Raw genomic sequence first — 22,086 nt, 5'->3', positions numbered from 1 at the left:
GTTAATCTCTTGGAAAAAAGTATTTACAGTTAAAAAAAGTTTTAAACTATTCTTGTTCTTAATTTGCACTTTGTCTGGTTTTCAAATTACAAATGAAATACATTGGATAATTTATTTTTTCTTTCTTAAAGATCAGAAACTTCTAAATTGGTCATGAAAATGCAGGACATTTTCTTATTTCAGGACGGTTCTTATATACTACGTACAAAAATGATTCTCAACTGTGTTAGTCTGTTGGAATTTAGCCATGACACTTGCATAAATAATACTAATAAGTCATACAAATAATGACAAGTTAGTTTTACAACTAAAAGGACTACTCATTTAAATAACAGGATATCAATCACATAATCACAGAAATTCATTATCAGCTCATTGATCAGCTCGTTGTTGTGTTCAGTTCATTTAATTTTTTCAAGTATAGGCGTACGTTAATGTTGCAGTTAATCTGTGAATAAAGGATAACAGATTAGAACATGCGGTTAAATAAAAACACCAGGAAGGTGAACCGTGATGTTACGGTTATACCACAGTTATTATCCAATGATTGCAAAAGATTCTTTTTTACTTAGATTGTTATACTAATCAGTCCTTTTTCTATTCTTGAGGTTAATAAGAAAAAAAAACAGCCTGTCATTTTAAAAGTATACTTTTAATCTAAATATTATTCTAAGTAGGTTAAAAAAGCCATCACGGTGTATGGAAGTGATCATAAAAGTAGTTAGAAAGATTGGTAGCATCTGTAGCTTAAACTGAATTCGCCATATATATATGTGTGTGTGTGTGTGTGTGTGTGTGTGTGTGTGTTTATTTGTTAAGTTAATTTGTTTATTTATTTATTTTTTTAATGATAATTTGCCAAGGTCAGGATACTTAAATTGGCCATTCACTTATATATACTGTATGTATAAATTATATTACATAGAAATTCTACTGCTAGGAAATCGTGCAAGTGCAAGAATTAAGTGTGATATAAAACACTATGCAAAGTGAAGTGTAAATTAGCTGTGGTATAATGATGATCAAGCAACTTGCAAAACATTGTTGTGCATTTTACTGAAATCCCTTTACAGAAGGTTAATGAATAGCATCACTGCCACTGTTAAAACACATGCACTGCTTCCAGCTACAACAAAAAAACCACATCACGTTTCATGATGTATTAAGTGCTTAATGATTTAGTTAGATATGAAATTATTCATTAGAGAAAAGAAGTTGAGTTTAGTGTTGCATGGATTGCAATTATATAGAATGTCATATGATGTGTAGTAAAAAAAAAAACTGTTTCATACATATATAAGTAATTGCAGCCTTTGCAGCTAGCTGCCTGATATTAGCGTTAATACGTATGTATTATTCCTGAAGCATGGCTGATCTGTTTTCTTTTCCTGTTTTTTTGCATGGCTTCATTCCCAGCTCTCTAAGGCATACTCATAAATATCTAAGCATAGCCATAAAGCCTAATGATTATACCTTTAGGAACTGTGAATTTATTCCCCACAGCGTATCGGCATGCTATATACAGCAGCAGAATCACATGCTTAATGATAGACTTGGTAAAGAATGTTCTTTTAAGTGTCTCTTAACCTCAGATACTTTACGCAACTCATAATCACCATATTCTGCCTCTTCTTAATAGATAGGTACAGTTAAATCCTCCTCCTGCCACCAGGAGGGATTTACATAGAAATAAGCATACAAATCCTTCGATCAGTGTTCATGATGACACAGCCCTGGCCAATTATTATGCAAAAAAATTTTTTTTGATATTATTTTACTTATTGTATGTATACATTGGTGTATTATTTGAGTTAGAAGTTATGGGTTCTGGCGATAATCTACTAATACTGGATTACTGGATCTTTAAATTTATTTGTTATTAAAGTTGAGCAAAATTGTGAACATTTCTAGGTGGATAATGACCCCTGTAAGGACTGGACCTCGGGTATTTACTTAAAATGGTCTGAATAAATGACTTTGAGGTTGATGGCTTGGACGATTGAACTTTATTGCATAATGCAGGTACTCAGCAATAAAACATACAACATATATACAGATAATATACAGAAATATAAATATATATATATATATATATATATATATATATATATATATATATATATATATATATATATATACTACTAAGTGACAATTATATAGAGATAATACAGAAAATACAGTATAGTATAGAGCTGCAGAAGGATTAAAGGGAAAAAAAAAAAAACAATTCAGCAGCCGGCTTGTTCTGCTCCAAATATTGACACTGATGAACAATGATCTAAGGTTGAAATAACATGACAGTGATGACAGTGATGACAGTGATCAGTTCTCCAAGTTAACATTTTGACTGGCACCAAGGACTCAATAGAAGAGACACAGGATTGAAATTTGGTGCAGAATTTTTTTTTAAATATTTAAAATACGCTCCGTGATGACTTCATTAATATATTCCTTTTCTTACCTGAAGTCTTGTGGCTAGTCTTGGGTGAGAAGTCACCATCAGGCAAATAATTTACATTTAGATGCACAGGTTTATGTTTAGAAAACTGGAGGCACTGAACTATAGCCAGTTTTTATTCATGCATTAATCACCTTTGCCACAGTATATTTCGAGTGCTCAGTTTGATGGCAAATGGAGAGTATGTTTAATTTCCCTTCCAAATGCATTTTGTTGGAAAAAAAAGGATTAAAGAGTAAAAAAAATAGATCGGACCCACTTTATAGCATGCAAGACAGATGTTACAGCATATATTTGTATAGAATGCTGTAACATCTGTCTTGCATGCTATAAAATAAAATGTATATTTCCCACTGGAACTTAGAGGTCCAAACCTGTTCCAACATGACAATGCATATAATGCATGGTCCATGAAGACAGGGTTTGCCAAAGATGGTGTGGAATAGCTTGAGTGTCCTGTTTTCTTTTTGTCTTGTTTTCTTTCTTCCACTGTTACCTCTGACCTGCTCATTAAAGATTTACATTTCCATCTTGGTTGTGGGAATCCTAGAAAAGAAGGAACATGTGAGCTGGTCATTAGTGCACTTGTGTTCAGATGTTGCTTTATTGTGTTGTCAATAAGTATCTAGGGACATTGTCATGTCCCTAATTACTCATGCTGTTAATCCCTCCTTCCTGCCAACCTATGTTAGATGAATGCACTGTGGTACTGTATATGTGTGAGTGTGTGGTCCTCCTACATAAATGCAGTCCTTACAGTGTCAGAGGTTTGGGGTCTGGAGGTTGGTTGTATTGCTCCTTAATGGTGAAATGTGGATGGCTCACTGGATTTTGAAGTTGGCATTTGTCACAAGAAACTGTGTCAGAGTTGCCTTTGGGAAAAACCTGTTCCATTACTTCAAAGCTTAAATTACTATCAAAGCTTTGTGTGTGTGTGTGTGTCTAATTAGGAAAAAAGGGATTGATAGTGCAAGCAATAGTTCTGCAATACACTCGATGGAAGTGTCTGACAAGCTATGCAGCATAACCATCTGCTAATATTTCGAAGCAATTTTTGGCTCCGAAAAATTGTACACAAACGTAATTTATTTAATTCTTTTTTTAAAAAAGGATGAGACTAAACCAACAGTCTGGATTAATTTTTTTATGATCAAATTAGATAGACAATTTCTCCAATAATTGGGTAAATAGGGGGGCACGGTGGCTTAGTGGTTAGCACGTTTGCCTCACACCTCCAGGGTCGGGGTTCGATTCCCGCCTCCACCTTGTGTGTGTGGAGTTTGCATGTTCTCCCCGTGCCTCGGGGGTTTCCTCCGGGTACTCCGGTTTCCTCCCCCGGTCCAAAGACATGCAGGTTGATTGGCATCTCTGGAAAATTGTCCCTAGTGTGTGATTGTGTGAGTGAATGAGAGTGTGTGTGTGTGCCCTGCGATGGGTTGGCACTCCATCCAGGGTGTATCCTGCCTTGATGCCCAATGGCGCCTGAGATAGGCACAGGCTCCCCGTGACCCGAGGTAATTCGGATAAGCGGTAGAAAATGAATGAATGAATGAATGAATGAATTGGGTAAATAGATAGAATAACTGCTATGTAAACCATTCAGTAACTTCACATAAACACACACACACACAAGCTTGCTGTTTGGATTATGTGTGTCAGTGGAACCGATTCTGACAAATGTGTCCAGGGACACTCCGCAATACTGGTGCTGTAGAAATGCCCTGTCCTTCTTCATTACACTGTTTTTACCACAGCCAATACACATATGCTGTCTGTGTCTCTCATCTACACATACTAAGTGCATTATAATACCTCAAGCAGCTAGAGATGCAGAAATGCAGCGATCTGATGCTATACTGTATATCTCTGTAAGACTGCTGACACGGACTGGGTATTGGTCCAGATTTGAATCCCACTGACACATTCTATATGGATATACTGTATGTGATGTTTTGACTGACATGAAACAAACAAAAGCTCAAGAAAAGACATCATTAATGACATTCTCATCACACCTGAGGCGCATATCCTGGCAACAGGAGCTTATATATGAGCATTAGGTATTATTGATAATCATTGCACTGAGGTGTGGGTTTGTGTGCATGTGTATATTACACCTAGATGGCCAAGCTGGCCCTCGATGTTTTGGGGAAAGGAGAGTTTAACAAGCTCCACAGGAGACTTTAACACTGTTATTTAGTAATATGCCATTTTTACACTTCTAACCACACTCACATACAGAAACTTGCACATAACAAACAACAAATAATAGAAACACAAAAGTGAGATGGGAAAGAAAGTGTTCACAGAAAGACCCGTCTCCCTCCACTGTGCTCATTTAACACTGTTCGTTTCTAGCAGTATGCTGTCAAATCTGTTTGCTGTGCGAAAGCAAGTCTTAGCTCCCTATTGAAACAATCCATGTAGACTCCATTTTCATGTCTTTTCATGCTCTCGCTGTCTTTGACTCCCTGTCTCTATTGCACCGTTTCAGTTTTAAAGTCATACTGTGTGAGAATAAGAGAATAATAATAAAAGAAATAAAATAAATCAGTTTCAACTAGTAATTAGCTATCAGTTAATTATGTTATTAATTATATATTAATTATTTGTTGATTATATATGTATTTTTGTATGTAATCAATAATCATAATCAATTAATTGACACAAAATTATAATCATTTTGGTGTGATGGTTCAGAATTCAACAGAAAAACCAGTGTATAAAACTGTATTTTATTATAATTAAAGCATAGTGTATTACAATAAAATTGTAGTATAAAATAAAGTTAGTAATAGTAACAAATGATAGTAATAAAAATGCTGCACTGCTGTAATCAGTTAACTTCAGCTCTGTCTGTGTGTGTGTGTTTGTGTGTGTATGTGTGTGTGTGTGTGTGTGTGTGTGTATGTGTGTGTTTCAGGTTGTGGACCTGTACTGGGGGGTGGACCCAGAGGAGTGGGACAGCCCAGAACTACAGAGACTGCGTATGAAGCTTCTGGAGGAATGCCTGAAGACTTCTGCTGGTCCATGCTTTGTTGTGGGTATATATGACTTTCTATCAACCCATAAGAGTAAAATGACAAGTTTTGTATTGTATAAAGCTTACTAATTATCCTAAATAAGTATTAATTTTTAAATGTACCCCCACACACACATACACACACACACACACACACACACACACACATACAGTACAACTGTGTTCTCTATATAAAGCAAAGCTGAAAGAGCTAACTAAATGGGAGAAAAGGTCTGTAACACTGTAGAGATACATATAAAAAATACTCTCTAATGGTCAGACTTTATTAGTAAGATGATATAGTATATCAACAGTTTTGGTGTAAAAGGTTTAGCTAAAAAGATGGATGCATGCAGGAGTTGTTATATGTTTACATTTACATTTACATTTACAGCATTTGGCAGACGCCCTTATCCAGAGCGACGTACATAAGTGCTTAAATCTCTAACATTGAATACATTAATGCTGGCTCACTAAGTTACATACTTAAGATACCATGAGTTTAAAACATTTGTTCAAAGTTACACTGAAAAAGTGTCAAAGGTTGTGGGTTTTTTTTTTTTTTTTTTTTTTAAATGCGAAAGATAAGGAAGGAAGTGCTAGTTGAAGTGTTTCCTGAATAAGTAGGTCTTCAACCGCCGCTTGAAAATATCCAGTGACTCAGCTGTCCGGACCTCTAGGGGAAGTTCATTCCACCACCTTGGTGCCAGTACAGAGAAGAGTCTTGTAGTATACTTGCCTCTTACCCTGAGAGATGGTGGAACCAGTCGAGCAGTGCTGGTAGATCAGAGGGTGCAGGGGTGCAGTGCGAGGAGTGATGAGGGCTTTGAGGTAAGAGGGAGCTGGTCCATTTTTGGCTTTGTAGGCCAGCATCAGTGTTTTGAATCTGATGCGTGCAGAGGGATCGCAGCAGCGGGGTGGTATGCGAGAACTTTGGCAGGTTGAAAACAAGCCGGGCAGCTGCATTTTGGATCATTTGCAGAGGACGGATTGCGTTCATAGGTAGACCTGCCAGCAGTGCATTACAGTAATCCAGTCTAGAAATGACAAGAGACTGAACAAGTACCTGAGCAGCCTGTGTGGACAGAAATGGCCGAATCCTTCTAATGTTGTAGAGAAGAAACCGACATGAGCGAGTCACATTAGCAACATGAGAGGAAAAGGACAGTTGATTGTCCATGGTTACCCCAAGGTTGCGAGCTGTGGCTGAAGGGGAGATCAGATCGTTGTGCAAGGATATAGCAAGATCATGACCTGGGGATGAATCACCTGGGATGAAGAGCAGCTCAGTTTTGCTAGGATTAAGCTTTAACTGATGAGCAGTCATCCATGATGAAATTTCTGCCAGACATGCAGAGATCCGGTCAGAAGCTGTGGCATCTGCGGGTGGGAAAGAGAAGATAAGTTGTGTATCATCAGCATAGCAGTGGTAAGAGAACCCATGTGAGGAAATAACTTCACCAAGAGAGTGAGTAGACAGGGAGAAAAGAAGAGGACCAAGCACTGAGCCTTGTGGGACGCCAGTGGAGAGTCTGCGTGGAGCAGATGTCACTCCCCTCCATGTTACCTGATATGAGCGTCCTTCCAGGTAGGAAGCGAACCATTCCCAAGCTGATCCGCAAATCCCAAGACTCCTGAGGGTGGCTAAGAGAGTCTTATGGTTGACCGTATCAAACGCTGCTGAAAGGTCAAGGAGGATAAGGACGGATGAGAGATTGGCTGATCTAGCAGCATGTAGTTTCTCAGAGACATCTAAAAGGGCTGTCTCTGTGGAATGAGCTGCATTAAAGCCAGACTGGTTGGGGTCTTGGAGGTTGTTCTGTGAGAGATAGACAGACAGTTGATTAAAGACAATGCGTTCAAGAATTTTTGAAAGAAATGAGAGAAGTGATACCGGTCTGTAGTTACTGATGTCTGATGGATCCAGAGCAGGTTTCTTCAGGATGGGAATAACCCTTGCTCTCTTGAAAGTAGTTGGTACCTGACCAGATGCTATGGATCTATTGGCGATAGTGGTAATGAAGGGCAGAAGGTCTTGCGAGATGGTCTGGAGAATAGTGGAAGGGAGTGGATCCAATGGGCAGGTGGTAGGATTGCAAGACTGGATGAGTTTTAGAATCTCTTCTGCTGTTACAGTTGAGAAATGCGACAACAAAGGTGTAGGGGAATCCATACTCTGAGATGTAAGTGCAGTCGGGGCTGAAGTGAAGGTCCGGCAGATTTCCTCAATCTTCTCCTGGTAGAAAGAAGCAAAGTCTTCTGCAGTCAGGGAGGATGAAGACATATGTTGTATGTCAGGAAAAAAATACAGATCAGATTGAAGTTTTAAGTATGCCACTTCTGGTTAAAGTAATGTGGGTAAGGTTTGTAAAGTTTCTCAGCTTGTGATTGTAGTGCACAATTCTAATGCATTCCACACCTCTGCCTTCTCACATACTGTAGTAATGGCAGATGTTATAGCAGGTAATAATGGCTTTAGGTTAAATACAGGAGAGTTGGACGCCTGGCAAGGCAAAGTGCTAAAGGATTAGTATGGGAGAGAAAATTGGTAAGGCAAGGTATTGGAAGACAAGCGAGTTTTGGACACTAAGAGAGCCAGAATGTGTTGGACGTTCAGCATGACAGAGTGTTGGAAGATTTGTGATATCTTGTGTTGGAAGTCTTGCAAGGCAGACCGTTTAAAAATTAGTGAGGCACAGAGTTGGAAGGAGAGCAAGGAAGTTTGTGAAAAGGCAGTGGGTTAGTGGGTCTAGTGAAGCAGAGTGTTCAAGGCTGGGTGAGGCATGAGCGTGTTGGAAAAACAGTCAGGCAATGTGTCAGGAAGACTGGTGGAAGACAGGTGATGTATAGTGTTGGAAGAACAGCAAGAGTGTTAGAAGACTACTGAAGCACTATTTTGAAGACTGTTGAGTGGAGTGCTGTAAGACGGGAAGGACAGACAGCTAGAAGAACAGTGAGACAATGAGTTAGATGATTAGTGAGGCAGAGTTTTGGAAGACTGTTGAAGCCGAGTGTTCTAAGACCAACAAGGCAGATTGTTGTCTCTGAGGAAGAGTGTTGAAAGACCGACAAGATAAGAGTGCTAGAAGAACAATAATGCAGAGTGTTTTAACACGGGTGATGTAGAGTTTTGGAACCAGTTTGTTCATTTATGTCCATGGCTATTTTGTACATGATTCATTTGCCCAAATTATCTTAATCATTTTTATCTTACATCAGACCATAATGACTGCTAAATATCTCCTGGTTTTTGATTGCATCACCATGCACTTGGCAGGGAAAATTAATTTTAACACATTATGTCATGTTCCATTTCTTCTTCTTCCCACAAGCCTGGTTATTCCAAATGTAGCAAAATTCCAAATTTGGAAGCCTGTTACACTCCAAAACTAAAAATGCTTTACAATGTTCATTTCTCATTATCTCTATAATGTGTGTTCAAACCTCGATCTGAACGCAGATGCTTGGTATTCTATCTGCCACTATGTTGTGTGCAACGCATTAAAGATGTGCAATTAATCGTATGCTAATCAAAATCTTTCTCTGCAATTGACACATGCTTTGAGTACTCTGCTGACTCGTAATGAACAATGTCTAGTTAAGAACAAGGCTGTTCATCGACAGCAGGAGCACGCTGAACAATCTCAGGTGTTCCCGCCGAACATCTGGATGAATCCCAGATGCCACACAGACTTAATCAACTTCAGACAAGTGCAGTGACAAGCACTAATCACTGTTTTTTTTAACAACTGTAATCAAAAATGTGCATGAAAACAGGACAGGTTTTTGTAATAATCACTCTTCTCTGGTGTGTGTGGGTGTGTGTAGTGCTGATCGCTGTCAGGTCAAGTGCAGATGAGAGATCAGTGCACAGGTGTGGGTTAGATTGATGTTAAATGATTAAAATGTAAATGAGAGATGTGGGTGAGGGGTAGGAGGATAATTGGAGTCAGGGAATGACAAGTGGATTGAGGAGAGAAAAAGAGAGCGGGGAATACCATTGGTCCCCCATCCTCCTACTATCCTCTTTCTCATTGTGATATCGTTCTCCCTCTACCTCATGCAATCTCCCACATATTGCCTATGTCTGTTGACTGTCTATGACGGTCACACTCTTACAGGACACACACTCTCTTCCAACACTTCAATAGCTATCCCTCATTTTGCTGCCTACCCCCTTTATAACTCTCTCTGGTACTCAAACATCCCTTTTCTAATTTAATCTCAGTTTCTCATTTTCTCTCTCCATTCCCCTTATCTTAGTGGTGTTCTCAGTCATCTGTCTTTCTCCAGCTCTCACACCTCATTTAATAGATCTTGTCACTCTCTCCATCTCTCTTCGAGTCATTCTCTCCCAATACATTCCTACTAATCTCAAACATCTATGTCCTTCCTGTATTCCAGCAAATCCCAAGTTCCTTTTGCCCTCTTTTAAGCTCCTTCTCTCAGCTCAATGAAATATGTAATCTCTATCTCTGATCAAACCGCACTGGTTTCCTCCAAGGCTGAATAAAATTAGCCGTTAGACTGTATTTAAACATCTGCAATCTCTCTAAAATTATGGCCAATTTTCTGCAAAACTATCCTTAGATATTGGGAAGAATGTTAACCGTCCTTTTTTTTGTCAAACAGCTAAAATAGAAAACATAAAAACACGGCCGTATATATTTTTTCCTCTACTGCTTTTTTATAGTTTAGGAAAAGTTTCTTTCTAAGACATTCTGTTTGAGATCAGAGTCTGGAGACGCCCTGGCTAGTCTGCTCTTGCCAGAAAAATCTGCTTTATTATTCCCTAAGAGAATGAGGTCAGAGCTCAGAGCTGTGAGATGTGCTTTGCTGTTTCTCTAGGGAAAGAATTCAGACTCTCAGATTCGGATTCTCCAAAACGTGAATCCCAGAGGCAGTGACGCAAAACACGTAAAAGTTTCAAGGAAAACCCATACAGACTTCCCAGCTTTACCCAAACACTCCTCCTGACCTATTTGCAAGCTATGCAAAACAGTCACTGACCTTTGAGGTGTTTTCTTACAACACAACAAAATAAGCTGACAAGACATCATCCCTAAAGCTCTCGTTGTATGTTTTTAGACACTTGATATGTGATGTCCTCTCTGTAGTTGTGACGTGCTGTTACTTGGAGTTATGTGTTAGTTCAGGACTGCTTATTGTAAACTGGGAACCCAGTGTTTGATCAGAAAAAGGGAAAAGACAAGAGTAGAGGGTTGAAGTTGACAGTTCTGGGTTGCATGTGTCAGTTTGAGTCTCCAGAGAGGGACTGTGTGCAGATTGGAGCTTTTTAATCTGACTATGACAGCCTGCAAGTGTGTGTGTGGGTGTGTGTGTGTCTGTGAGAGAAAGAGAAAGAGAGAGAGAGAGAGAGAGAGAGAGAGAGAGAGAGAGAGAGAGAGAGACATATTAGAATAAAAAGAAGTGATACTGTAGATCAGATGCTCTGAGTCTGGAATAGGACCTATTTTAAGTAATGATGAGGAGTTTTGGGTGATGATGCCCTACATGAGTCACTCTTCTATCAAAGGCGCCTTTTTTTCAGTTTTATTTTAAGCAGTTAATATTAATATGATTTTTAAATAGTCAATGTGATTAACTGTTGTAGGTAAAGAATCAGAGCATAGCCCAAATGCTCTTAGATTCTCACTAAGACTTTGACACCTCTTTGCAAAAACACAGAGAAGTTAAGAGACAGATAGATCAAAGCACTTGTTAGAGGAGATGTTCAGCTGACACACAGTCACAGAGCCTCGGGCACAACGAGGTGGTGGAAGAGACAGAAAAGAATAGACTGAAGAAAAGCACAAAGAAAAAAGAAAGTACAATTTAGACACACTCCTACAACCACTTCAAAGAATAGTTATGATATACAATTGTGTATCACTACAAGAAATGACAGAAATGCTTCTAAGGACGTTATGTAGTTTACCACAATACACTCTTCAGAGAATACAGTGAAAATGACAGAAATTTAAGATAAGTGTACTTGTGTCACCCAAAATGGCCTTTTAGCGTGTGAAGACTCCTAGCATCCTAAAATCAAGACACAACAACCAATTACACTACTCCTCCCTATGAAACTCATGCTCCTTTGAAGATGCCTGAAATAAAAGCATTTCATTTGAACACAGCATATCTTCAACTCCATTTTTGGGACTTTTTATACATGACAGTATATCAGCCCCAAGTAAGAATTTTACCAATTCTCTGATATACCAAATTTCACTTTAGTCAGACTTTAGAAACAACGGCCAAGTTGATATTTGTTTACATCAACCAGACCAGTATTTAACTCCCATCAGTCTGTCCATGAATGCAACAGGACAACTTTTAACTGGTTCACTGTGCACTAGGTAGGATGCCAATGACTCAGCAAGCTGTACTTAAGGCTCTACATTTTTAATGTAACAACCAACTTTATCCAATAATTCAAAAAGATTTTATAATAAACCTTAACCTGCTAGAGATTGAATGAAATGCATAATAAAATCTAACAGAAAATTATCCAATTGGCTCAGGCACACCAGTACTTGTAAAAAAGACTTTAAAATTCTGCAACCTTTCATTTTTTTTATTTATTTAATTTTTTTTACAATACTTCACAAAACGTTGTGTATTGTGTAGTTTAGCCTCAAAAGAAGAACATTGGCCAAAAAACAGGAAACTGGTCACCTGGATTAAAATAAATGTAGCACAATGTTCAAACATTGCAGTCATAATGGCAAGTAAATCTATTCTGATTTATTTTATTAATTGCACCATTTCCACATGACTAAAGGTGTATACACACACACACACACACACACACACACACACACTAAATCTTTTGGACTGAAACCAGCACTTTCCTGCACCATCACCACAGTTCCCAATATCTATGTAAACACAATTAAAATTAGAGACTTTTATCATCTCATGGAATCTCTCATGGAAATAAGACAATGCAATCACTAGACACTGAGAAGTGACTGTGTATAGTTAATAGCATGCTGGCTGGCAAGTATTTCAACACATTAGCACTAACTCTAGTTCTCTCTTTAAAACATGGGATTGGACCTAAAGGACTATTTCTTCTCTGTTAGAATCACTATATATACCTGATTGACAAAACACAAGCAGTTGAATCCTATACAGAGATGGCTCTAGAGTTTTGAATGCCTCTGAAATATTTGAGGGTCTTTAACACACATAGCTGATAACACGGATGAGGATATATATATTTTTGGGCTTCAGTGTAGTGCAGTTACTGAACGAATATGTTCAATATCAAATAACATTTTTGTGCTGTAATTGTGTTACAGTGTTCACAGAAGGTCAACAGAGTTATCAGTGCAATTTCATATAAAAACCTATTTAATAAACTATTCAGATGATGCATTTTTCCATTTTTCATTTTCAAAGCCAAACAGCTACATTAAAAGCATTAAAAGCATTAAAATCCAATGAAATAAACAATTAAACATCTAAGGAAAGAATTACATATGAAGAGCAGGGGAAAATATATTTCATTGAAGTAGAGTCTGAGGTTGCTCAAAATAAAAATGGTTATGTATGTGTGATCTATTTTTATTTCTTTTCTTTTTTTTTCTTTTTTAAGGCCACAGTGAAGCATTAAAATGAACCATTTTCCATCCCGGCTTGTAATTAGGTGAATTCTGTTTCTAGGTAGATTTTTAATCATGGTAGCTTGAAATATATCTCAAATTTAACGGAAACTGGATGTAATTACAGTATTATTTACACATACTGTACTGTATAAGCTGAGGCATGATCTGATCAAAGAAACACATCCTCATTTCATATAAACAAATCCCTCCAAAAATGTAATCAGACACTTTATTTATATCTACTTTATATATAATCTCAAAATCATTTGATGCTCTGTAAGAGTCTCTGAATAACACGTTTACCTACAGTAAATCTCTGTGTCCAGGTCAGCTCCTCAAGGTGCCTCTTATATGCAAATGAACCTATTACTCAACTGCAAGACTAATGAGCTGATAAAGATCCATCTGCTCATTCTGATTCACATTTACAAACTACACGCTGTCACTGAACCATGTTACCTACATTTTGGTTCGAGGTCCCCATATGTCTAATTGCAATTATCAGTGTTATTTGTTTTTAAATTGTCATCGATTGATTCGCTACTTATTTGCTATAAATGCTGGTAATTGACTGTCATTTGGTGGATGTGGTAGCCTAGTGGTTAAGGTGTTGGTCTACCAAGCGGAAGGTTGTGAGTTTGATTCCTACGTCCACCAAGCTGCCACTGCTGGGCCCCTGAGCAAGGCCCTTAACACTCAGTTGTATAAAAATGTAAGTCGTTCTGGATAAGGGCGTCTGCTATGTGTAAAATTTACCTTAAATCAAGCATTTATCAGACTGTTAAAATATTACAAAAGTTCAATGTTTTTGAAAAAAAACAATGGAAATAAAGAAAATAAATGTGATAATAAATGTAATAAAATAATAAATAATGGTGGGGGAAAATGTGATATGCTCTATAGGTATCACCAAAGTGAAAATAGCAACATCTGATTTAATCAAATATATATAACCAGGCAAAATTTTCAGATCTTAAAAACACAGTTAAACCAAAGCAAGACACAAATAAACTACATTTATAGCATTTAGCAGATGCTCTTATACAGAGAAACTTACATTTTTATCTCATTTTATATGACTGAGCAATTGAGGGTTAAGGGCCTTGTTCAGGGGCCCAGCAGTGGTAGCTTGGTGGACCTGTGATTCAAACTCACAACCTTCTCATTTGTAGACCAAAACCTTAACCACTAGGCTACCACATCCACCTAAACTCAATGTAATACAAATAATGTAATAACAATAAAAAATTTAAGCAGAAACCTTCTAGAGTATATTGGGCCTAAATAAACATAAGCATAAGCAAGTTAGTACCATCAGTAATCTAATGTAAAAGTCCAGCCATCTTTTATAAGGCATGGAGACTCATTTGAATGTATTTACTGGTAAAGACCTAACTCTGCGTCCCATCACCTGAGGAAGGTGAGGCTATCGGTTGTCACAACAGTTACAATAATAAGCTGCACTGAAGTTTCCATTTTTTATGGATTATGCAAAGAGAATTATTCACTTGTACAGGTGAACCGGTGAATTAGCAATTACAGGCCAACAAAATGCCATGAGTCTTTTAAACATCCATTCACACACCTGCGACCACAGACAATAATAATTAGTGTGGGATCTTGTCAGGAGCCAGGTGGCACTACAAAGAGGGCACATTCACACGGTGAGGACAGAGAGAGAGAGAGAGAGAGAGAGAGAGAGAGAGAGAGAGGAAAATCTATGGCTGTCCTTCCTTCTCAGACACAATTGAAGGTTCTATTTTTCCCAGAAGGTATCTATGCTATATATAGGTGTGTTTACCATATATTTTGTACGTATTATACCAGAGGTGTTTCTTACCACAGAGACATTGCATCTGCTTTTCCACTTTATGCTTAGAATCACCCTTTTCCTTTTGCAGCTCACATGTTGAGACATGAGACTATAACTTTTGGATGTGACCCAGTTCCTAAAATACATAAAATATGAAACTCTGGTGTCTTACTCTGGTTGCTCTTACTCTTTGTTGAATTTTATTTATTTATTTATTTATTTGTTCATTATTATTATTTTTTTAATTTTTTATTTTTTTTTGCATTTCTGTGTGTGTATGGGGGGCACGGTGGCTTAGTGGTTAGCACGTTTGCCTCACACCTCCAGGGTTCAAAGACATGCATGGTAGGTTGATTGGAATCTCTGGGAAAAAAAGTCCGTAGTGTGTGAGTGTGTGAGTGAATGAGTGTGTGTGCCCTGCGATGGGTTGGTACTCCGTCCAGGGTGTATCCTGCCTTGATGCCCGATGACGCCTGAGATAGACACAGGCTCCCCGTGACCCGAGAATAGTTCGGATAAGCGGTAGAAAATGAATGAATGAATGAATGTGTGTGTCTGTATGTACAAATGAAAAGAATACCTGAAAACACAAGGATTTTGTTTTTGGAGTATAAGCCCTTGAGCACTACATGAGTACTTTATGAGCCTCAGTAAGGTGGTCTGGGAAAAACTCGAGCAATATATTTATTAGAACTTTAGTTGTTTCCTCAGTTGCCCTCTTTTATGAACATGTGAATTATGGAGAGATTTTGCTTCAGACATTTTTAGCTCATTTCCCTAATCTAGCTGTCAAAGCTCCATATTCTTATTTTTTTCACCACTAATTTCAAAAGGCATGAGTAATAATGTAATGATCTCAGCAATAACATGTCTGTTTCATTGTTCATGCTTTCTTCAATTAAGTGGAACATTTGAATAATTATTGCTATTGTAATTCCTATGAAGGATGTTAGTAGTCCTGGAGTTGATTGTACAGACACACATCAGTGCATGTGATTTGCTTCATTACCAGTAAAGAAGGCTGATAGGTAATAATGAGCAAGTATCAAATTTCCCCAGTGCTGTCATATCACCTCAATCATGACAAGCTTAATCTCTTCATAATTGTGTGTTTCTCTAATCAATTTTTTTCCATCACTGCATTCATAGAAAATTTCACATTTGTGCTGTCGCTAAATACAATTATAGGTGAATGGGGAATTATTCAGATTATGATGAAGTTGAATTGAATGTGGAATATTGGCCAGCTAAGTTAAAATGATGTAGCAGTGGTTTTGTTTCTCCTGCCCTTTATCTAAGTGTTTTCTAGTGTAGTCTTCCTCTCTCTTTGTTTCGCTTTCTTGCAGGGTTTGGTGGGGGAGAAGTACGGCAGCATTCGTGTTCCAGGCGAAGTGGAATCGGCTGAGTTTGAAATGATTCTAGATGCCGCAGTGGAAGCAGGTCTGGACACGCGGATCTTGGAGGAGTGGTACTGCCGGGATGAAAACTCAGTACCACCGGCATACTACCTCAAACCAAAAGCTGAGACGCTGAAAAACTACCAGAACTCAGTAAGGATGATAGACAATGTAAACATATGTGACATATTTGAACTGGAATATTAAGTACATATTAGCTGATGTCACGTACCAATCACATTCGTATAAATAAAAACATTATAACGTAAAGAGTATTGGACATTTAGACTAGACTCAGAAAACAGACCCCTTTCTCTTCTGTATCGTAGTCTGTTCTATATGAGTCTACATTCATAAATAGTGTACACTGAGATGCCTGTTTATTAGGTACACATACAACCTTCATTAGAGCAAAGAGGCAATGATGTTTCAAAACTGGTGGCATGTTTTCTGTTTGCAAATGAAAAAGAAAATTGGACTATTGTAGTCTTAACAGAATTGAGATTCCAGGAATTATGAAAGCCACTGAAGCAAAGTACACTGGCTTTTCATTCTGCCAGTGGAATGGAAATTAGACATCAGTATAAACAAATGAATTATTTTATCTTTACAAGTCTGATGTAAAATTTCTCAGGACAGTGTTGGCTTTCAGTCTGAGTGTTTCAGTGTTTTTACCCTGGATAACACAGAATTGTAATGTTTGAAGATAATTTCTTCAAATTTAAGATACATATGAATAAATACTAGAGGCTTTTTTTTTTTGTTTTTTTAGAACTTTTCTATAAAACCTGTAATATCAGAAATACTTCAAACCATGCTGAACACAGACATGACTGAAACAGGCAAATATTCTTTGGCCTAAGAACTGCCTATTGTGGATGACATGGGATGCCCAGATATCCGTTCCAGCCTTTGTTTGTCTGGCCACCTTATTGTCAATGGAAGTCAGTATCTAGCTACATAAGTTTTAACGTGGCAACATGAATGAAATGTAATTAGAGCAATAACACATATAAAAGCAATAGGCACTAAACAAGCTGTGTTCAGTTGCATGCTGTGTGCAGATGTTCGCTGTATTTTGTTACATTTGAAACCATTTATTTGAAAAAATCTTTTAATTATTTATATTTAAGAGGAGTTTAAACTCTAAATCATCATTATATAATGCTTTTTTTTTTCATCATTGCCTGTTGAAATCACCTGGGTGATCACATACAGCATGTTCTTACCCGGTTTGTTATAGCCTACAAACAAATTTTCATGTCCCTCTTCATCTCTGGTTCTGCCTCTTTAAAAGCACACAATGCATGTTGTATGACATGAGATGTTACATGGGATTATTGGAATGTACAATTTCTGCTGTGATGGAGGGTGATTTAACTATTAAAATGTCAACATATATATATGTATATATATATATATATATATATATATATATATATATATATATATATATATATACATACATATACACACACACTCACCGGCCACTTTATTAGGTACACCTTACTAGAACCGGTGTGGTCTTCTGCTGCTGTAGCCCATCCGCCTCAAGGTTCGACGTGTTGTGCGTTCACAGATGCTCTTCTGCATACCTTGGTTGTAACGAGTGGTTATTTGAGTTACTGTTGCCTTTCTATCAGCTAGAACCAGCCTGGCCATTCTCCTCTGACCTCTGGCATCAACAAGGCATTTGCGCCCACAGAACTGCCGCTCGCTGGATATTTTCTCTTTTTCGGACCATTCTCTGTAAAGCCTAGAGATGGTTGTGCGTGAAAATCCCAGTAAATCAGCAGTTTCTGAAATACTCAGACCAGCCCGTCTGGCACCAACAACCAGGCCACATTCAAAGTCACTTAAATCACCTTTCTTCCCCATTCTGACGCTCGGTTTGAACTGCAGCAGATCGTCTTGACCATGTCTACATGCCTAAATGCATTGTGTTGCTGCCATGTGATTGGCTGATTAGAAATTTGTGTTAACGAGCAGTTGGACAGGTGTACCTAATAAAGTGGATAGTGAGTGTGTATAGTGAGTTGGTGGACGTAGGAATCAAACTCGTATATATAATTTTTTTTTTTAACTTTACCTTCATTAACAGGTTTAAATGAAGTTCAGCATGTATTTCTTGTGAACCTGATGAATGTAGAGACATAATCTCAAGCAACTTAACAGCCCATTTTGTTCTAATGCATTTTACTTGCACTGCTTCATGTTGATTTAACTGAAAGAGAAACCCTGTGAATTATGCATTTAGTGTTCTGTAGGGAGGCCATATAGACAAATTAGGCAAACCCAGTCTCTGAGATGTATCCTGTAAATGTCACTATGTGCTAGACCAGTGGCTGAGGACCTCTCAGAAATTGCCTGACCCAAGAGAGCAAGCTGCTTGCCTGCAGGAGAGTTTATTAGGCTCATAAATTCACTTTGTCTTTCATTAAACCTTTGGAAGAGCACAGGATCTAGCACATGCTTGCTTTTTTCTGACTTTTAGATTTTTCTATATCTCTATCTCCATCTATCACTTTTAATGTCTTTTTCTTGAATGTACAATGACATTCACTTCCATTCACAGATAATTGCATTCTTCATCTATGTATGCCTCTTTTGTTATCTGCCGTTCCTACTCATATTCTGAAGTGCAAACACTCACAGCAGACCCATGTCATGGCATGTGTATAAAACAGATATCAACACACACTGTAGTTGGTGTTAAGAGTGGCTCAGTTGGGGCTCTGCTGGACTAAAATGAGAAAAACAGCAGGGTTTGAATTTCTGTTGGTATTCCAAAAAAAAAAAAAAGAAAAAACTTGATCTGGCCCAATTTAACCTGCCTCTTCATTTTATATCAATCTCTTCTCTCTTTCTCTCACTTTATATGCTTTACAAAAAAAAGAAATACGATATCTTGCTGAATTTAAAACAGGGAGCATGTCAAAAGCAAGATTTTAAATAAACAAATAAATACAAAGATACATGGTTGGCCAGCTGCAGTGATGCCTGACCGAGAGTGTATGTAGAGGATGGGTTAAGCTTTATTCTTTACCAGAGAAAGGAGCCAAATATCTTTATTTGAACATTCAAAGACCAACATGGTGCAGAGATAAATCTTAGTCTGAGAAGCTTAATTATTTTCTTTGAATACTGGCAGATCACTGACCGTGACCCTTTCCCTCTCTCCCACAGATGGAGTCGAGCAGTGTTGCGAAGGCCAAGAATGCTAAAGCTTGGAGAGCAGTTTCTGAAGAGATCAAGACAATGTTTCGAACTGCAGTCCTACAACTACAAGAAAAAGGAACCATGAAAAGTGCACAGGCTAAAAAATTTCTTTGTTCGGGTATGTGAGATAGCAGATGAATTTTACCTTCTGATATAATGTGTTATTTCTAAATCAGTGAATCAGGTGTATGTAGATGAGAAGGCCTATGTGTGACATCCATCTGGGGAAAGTCCACCATTTAATTAATGTGATTAATTTTCTTTCATAAAGTTAATGTAAGCAAGATCACATTATAAACTATGATAACTACCCTAAAGCAAAAATGATAGATCATCTCTTAAACTAAATATGCGTTTAATAAAAAAAACTGTTAAAAAGTTCAACTTTAAACTGTAAAAGCTAAACATATGCATAAAGCTTCCAATTAAATGTGAGTTTATGGAAAATAACAGCTTTAGGTGTTCATAACAGACTATATACTGTATTTTTCACTTTGTACAAAAAGTGATAAGTTGTGCAGTCTTCAAAAAATGACATTATAAACAAAACCAATCCCCTTTGTCCACCTGTCTTTAGTTACTTAGCATTAACAAAGAGTTGATTTTTTTAAACCTTTAATTGCTGTAAATTTAGATAATCTCAGTAAAATTCAGCACATTGTTCAAGTAACCTCTACACAAGAGAAATCCAGTAATCAATTATATTTCTTATTCAACATTTTTCTCCTCTAATGACCACTAATATTGTACAGCATATATATCCGAAAATATAGGACTTGAGATTGCAGCCTCCAAATAGCCTCCAAGTGTCTTTCCAGCTACATTCATCCTCTCATCCCCTCATTAACAATGCAAGCTTTGAGCTTGTGATACTAAGCTGACAGTGTTGGCAAGATATCAGTGGAACTCTATCTTTGGAGGACTTTGATAAGACATTGCAATGATGGATTAAGAGATCATATCAAATATGTTTTGCCTTAAAGGCAGCTTAAGGAAGCACAACTAATCACATGCTAAAGACTGCCAAAAACACCGGCACCTTATGGCATCAAGATATCAGTTGGAGCTTAGAGTATTAAAGTGCAAAGTGATTAAAATATAAAATATTCCAAAAGCATGAATGAAACGTAATATTTTTTTCTCTCTTTTTCACAGCATTGGAGGACGAGTTGGACTTTGCTTTAGGAAAACAAACCCCAGCCTTCCTGAAGAAGTGTGTGTGTTACATCCGCAAAATCTCCAACTTTGACCGCTTTGCCAAGATGCCTGACATGGCCCGCTACATGGACATTGTTATGAGTGCGGATCGTGTTGTGAGGAACCAGGAGGCCTATGAGCGGCTTCTGAAAGTCAGAGATGAGTTCATTCCTACAATAGTCGCAGCATCCAACCTCCGTGTCTATTCCTCAGTCACCCATTGCGATATGAAACTGGGCTACTCCCAAGAGGTAGAGAGTCACTATGTGGAGGGTCTGTGTAAGCAGTTCTACGAGGACATGGTGGACATTATTCAAGCTACTGTACAGCAAAACTTTGACACAGAAACAGATCCACTGTACGATGAGATTATACAACATCTTTCACTGTGTAAGACATTTTCCTCATTTTATGTTTATGAAAGCGAGGTCCTGGATATAGTGCAAGAATACCTGTATCCATCCAAAGGGGGGAGAATATTGCCCTTAGTCGTTTATGGAGGCCCATGTACTGGAAAGACGCTGTTGCTTGCTGAGGTGGCTAAACAGGTGAGAGAAATGTCTGCGTATATGTATGTGTACAGTATGTGTGTATGAATAATGGAGACGGAAATCATAACATTAATGCCTTTGTTTTGTGGGCCATTTGGAAATGTACATGCAATTGAGTTCAGTTGCAGGCTGTTTTGAGTTGTGCATTGCCTCAATAATGTTTCAGTGAGCTTAATATTTGATGCTACAAATAAGAATTGAATTAAAATGCAGTGATACAATCATGCTATGTTGTTGGTTAAACCAGCCAGCTTTTTCCACTCCAGAAACTAGAAATCATCCTTCATTCAGATTATTGTTGCATTAACAAGTGGACCCCTGGATATGACCACTAACCACACCTCTTGATAATGTGTTAATTTTAACACTAACTTTCTGTGCCAGGTTAATGCGTGCAATAATGGTCACAAAAATACCAAGACTTCTATTGCCACATGTACATGCACCAAACCATGATTTTATCCCAGAAACATTTCTCAACTCACATATAACTGTTCCAACTGATTTTCTAATAATAGAGTACAAGTGACTTGTTATGAGGTATTTATAACTGGCATTGAGACCACAACACAAACAATAAAGAATAATCAAAATAATTAAATTTGTCAATAATCCGGCCGCAATTATTATATAGAATTTCCAAGAACAAATAGACAACCAAAAAAAGTATCACTACTCATTTATTTGCCTTTATGCACACTTTAGTTTTTTCTCTTTTTATTTGTCTTTCCTAGGCTCTGCTTTTAGCAGTTGTGAGCCTTGTGGATGAAGGAATCATACCCACATTTAAATAAAATTACAACGAGTTTGCTA

The 22,086-nt window shown here is 37.6% G+C and overlaps 1 protein-coding gene across 1 annotated transcript in view; it reads left to right on the top strand.

The window, feature by feature from the left end:
* Positions 1 to 22,086, top strand: part of LOC132847972 (NACHT and WD repeat domain-containing protein 2) — a 46,746-nt gene that overhangs the window by 16,964 nt on the left and 7,696 nt on the right. Inside the window, exons 4-7 of the mRNA XM_060873476.1 lie at positions 5,382 to 5,498; positions 16,256 to 16,459; positions 19,493 to 19,643; positions 20,681 to 21,270. Coding sequence (XP_060729459.1) covers positions 5,382 to 5,498; positions 16,256 to 16,459; positions 19,493 to 19,643; positions 20,681 to 21,270 — 1,062 coding nt within the window. The remainder of the gene's footprint in view (positions 1 to 5,381; positions 5,499 to 16,255; positions 16,460 to 19,492; positions 19,644 to 20,680; positions 21,271 to 22,086) is intronic.

The sequence above is a fragment of the Tachysurus vachellii genome, chromosome 7 (genome assembly GCF_030014155.1).
Source record: "Tachysurus vachellii isolate PV-2020 chromosome 7, HZAU_Pvac_v1, whole genome shotgun sequence".
In the NCBI taxonomy this organism is placed as follows: Eukaryota; Metazoa; Chordata; class Actinopteri; order Siluriformes; family Bagridae; genus Tachysurus; species Tachysurus vachellii.
This window is presented reverse-complemented; position numbering and strand designations above follow the sequence as displayed.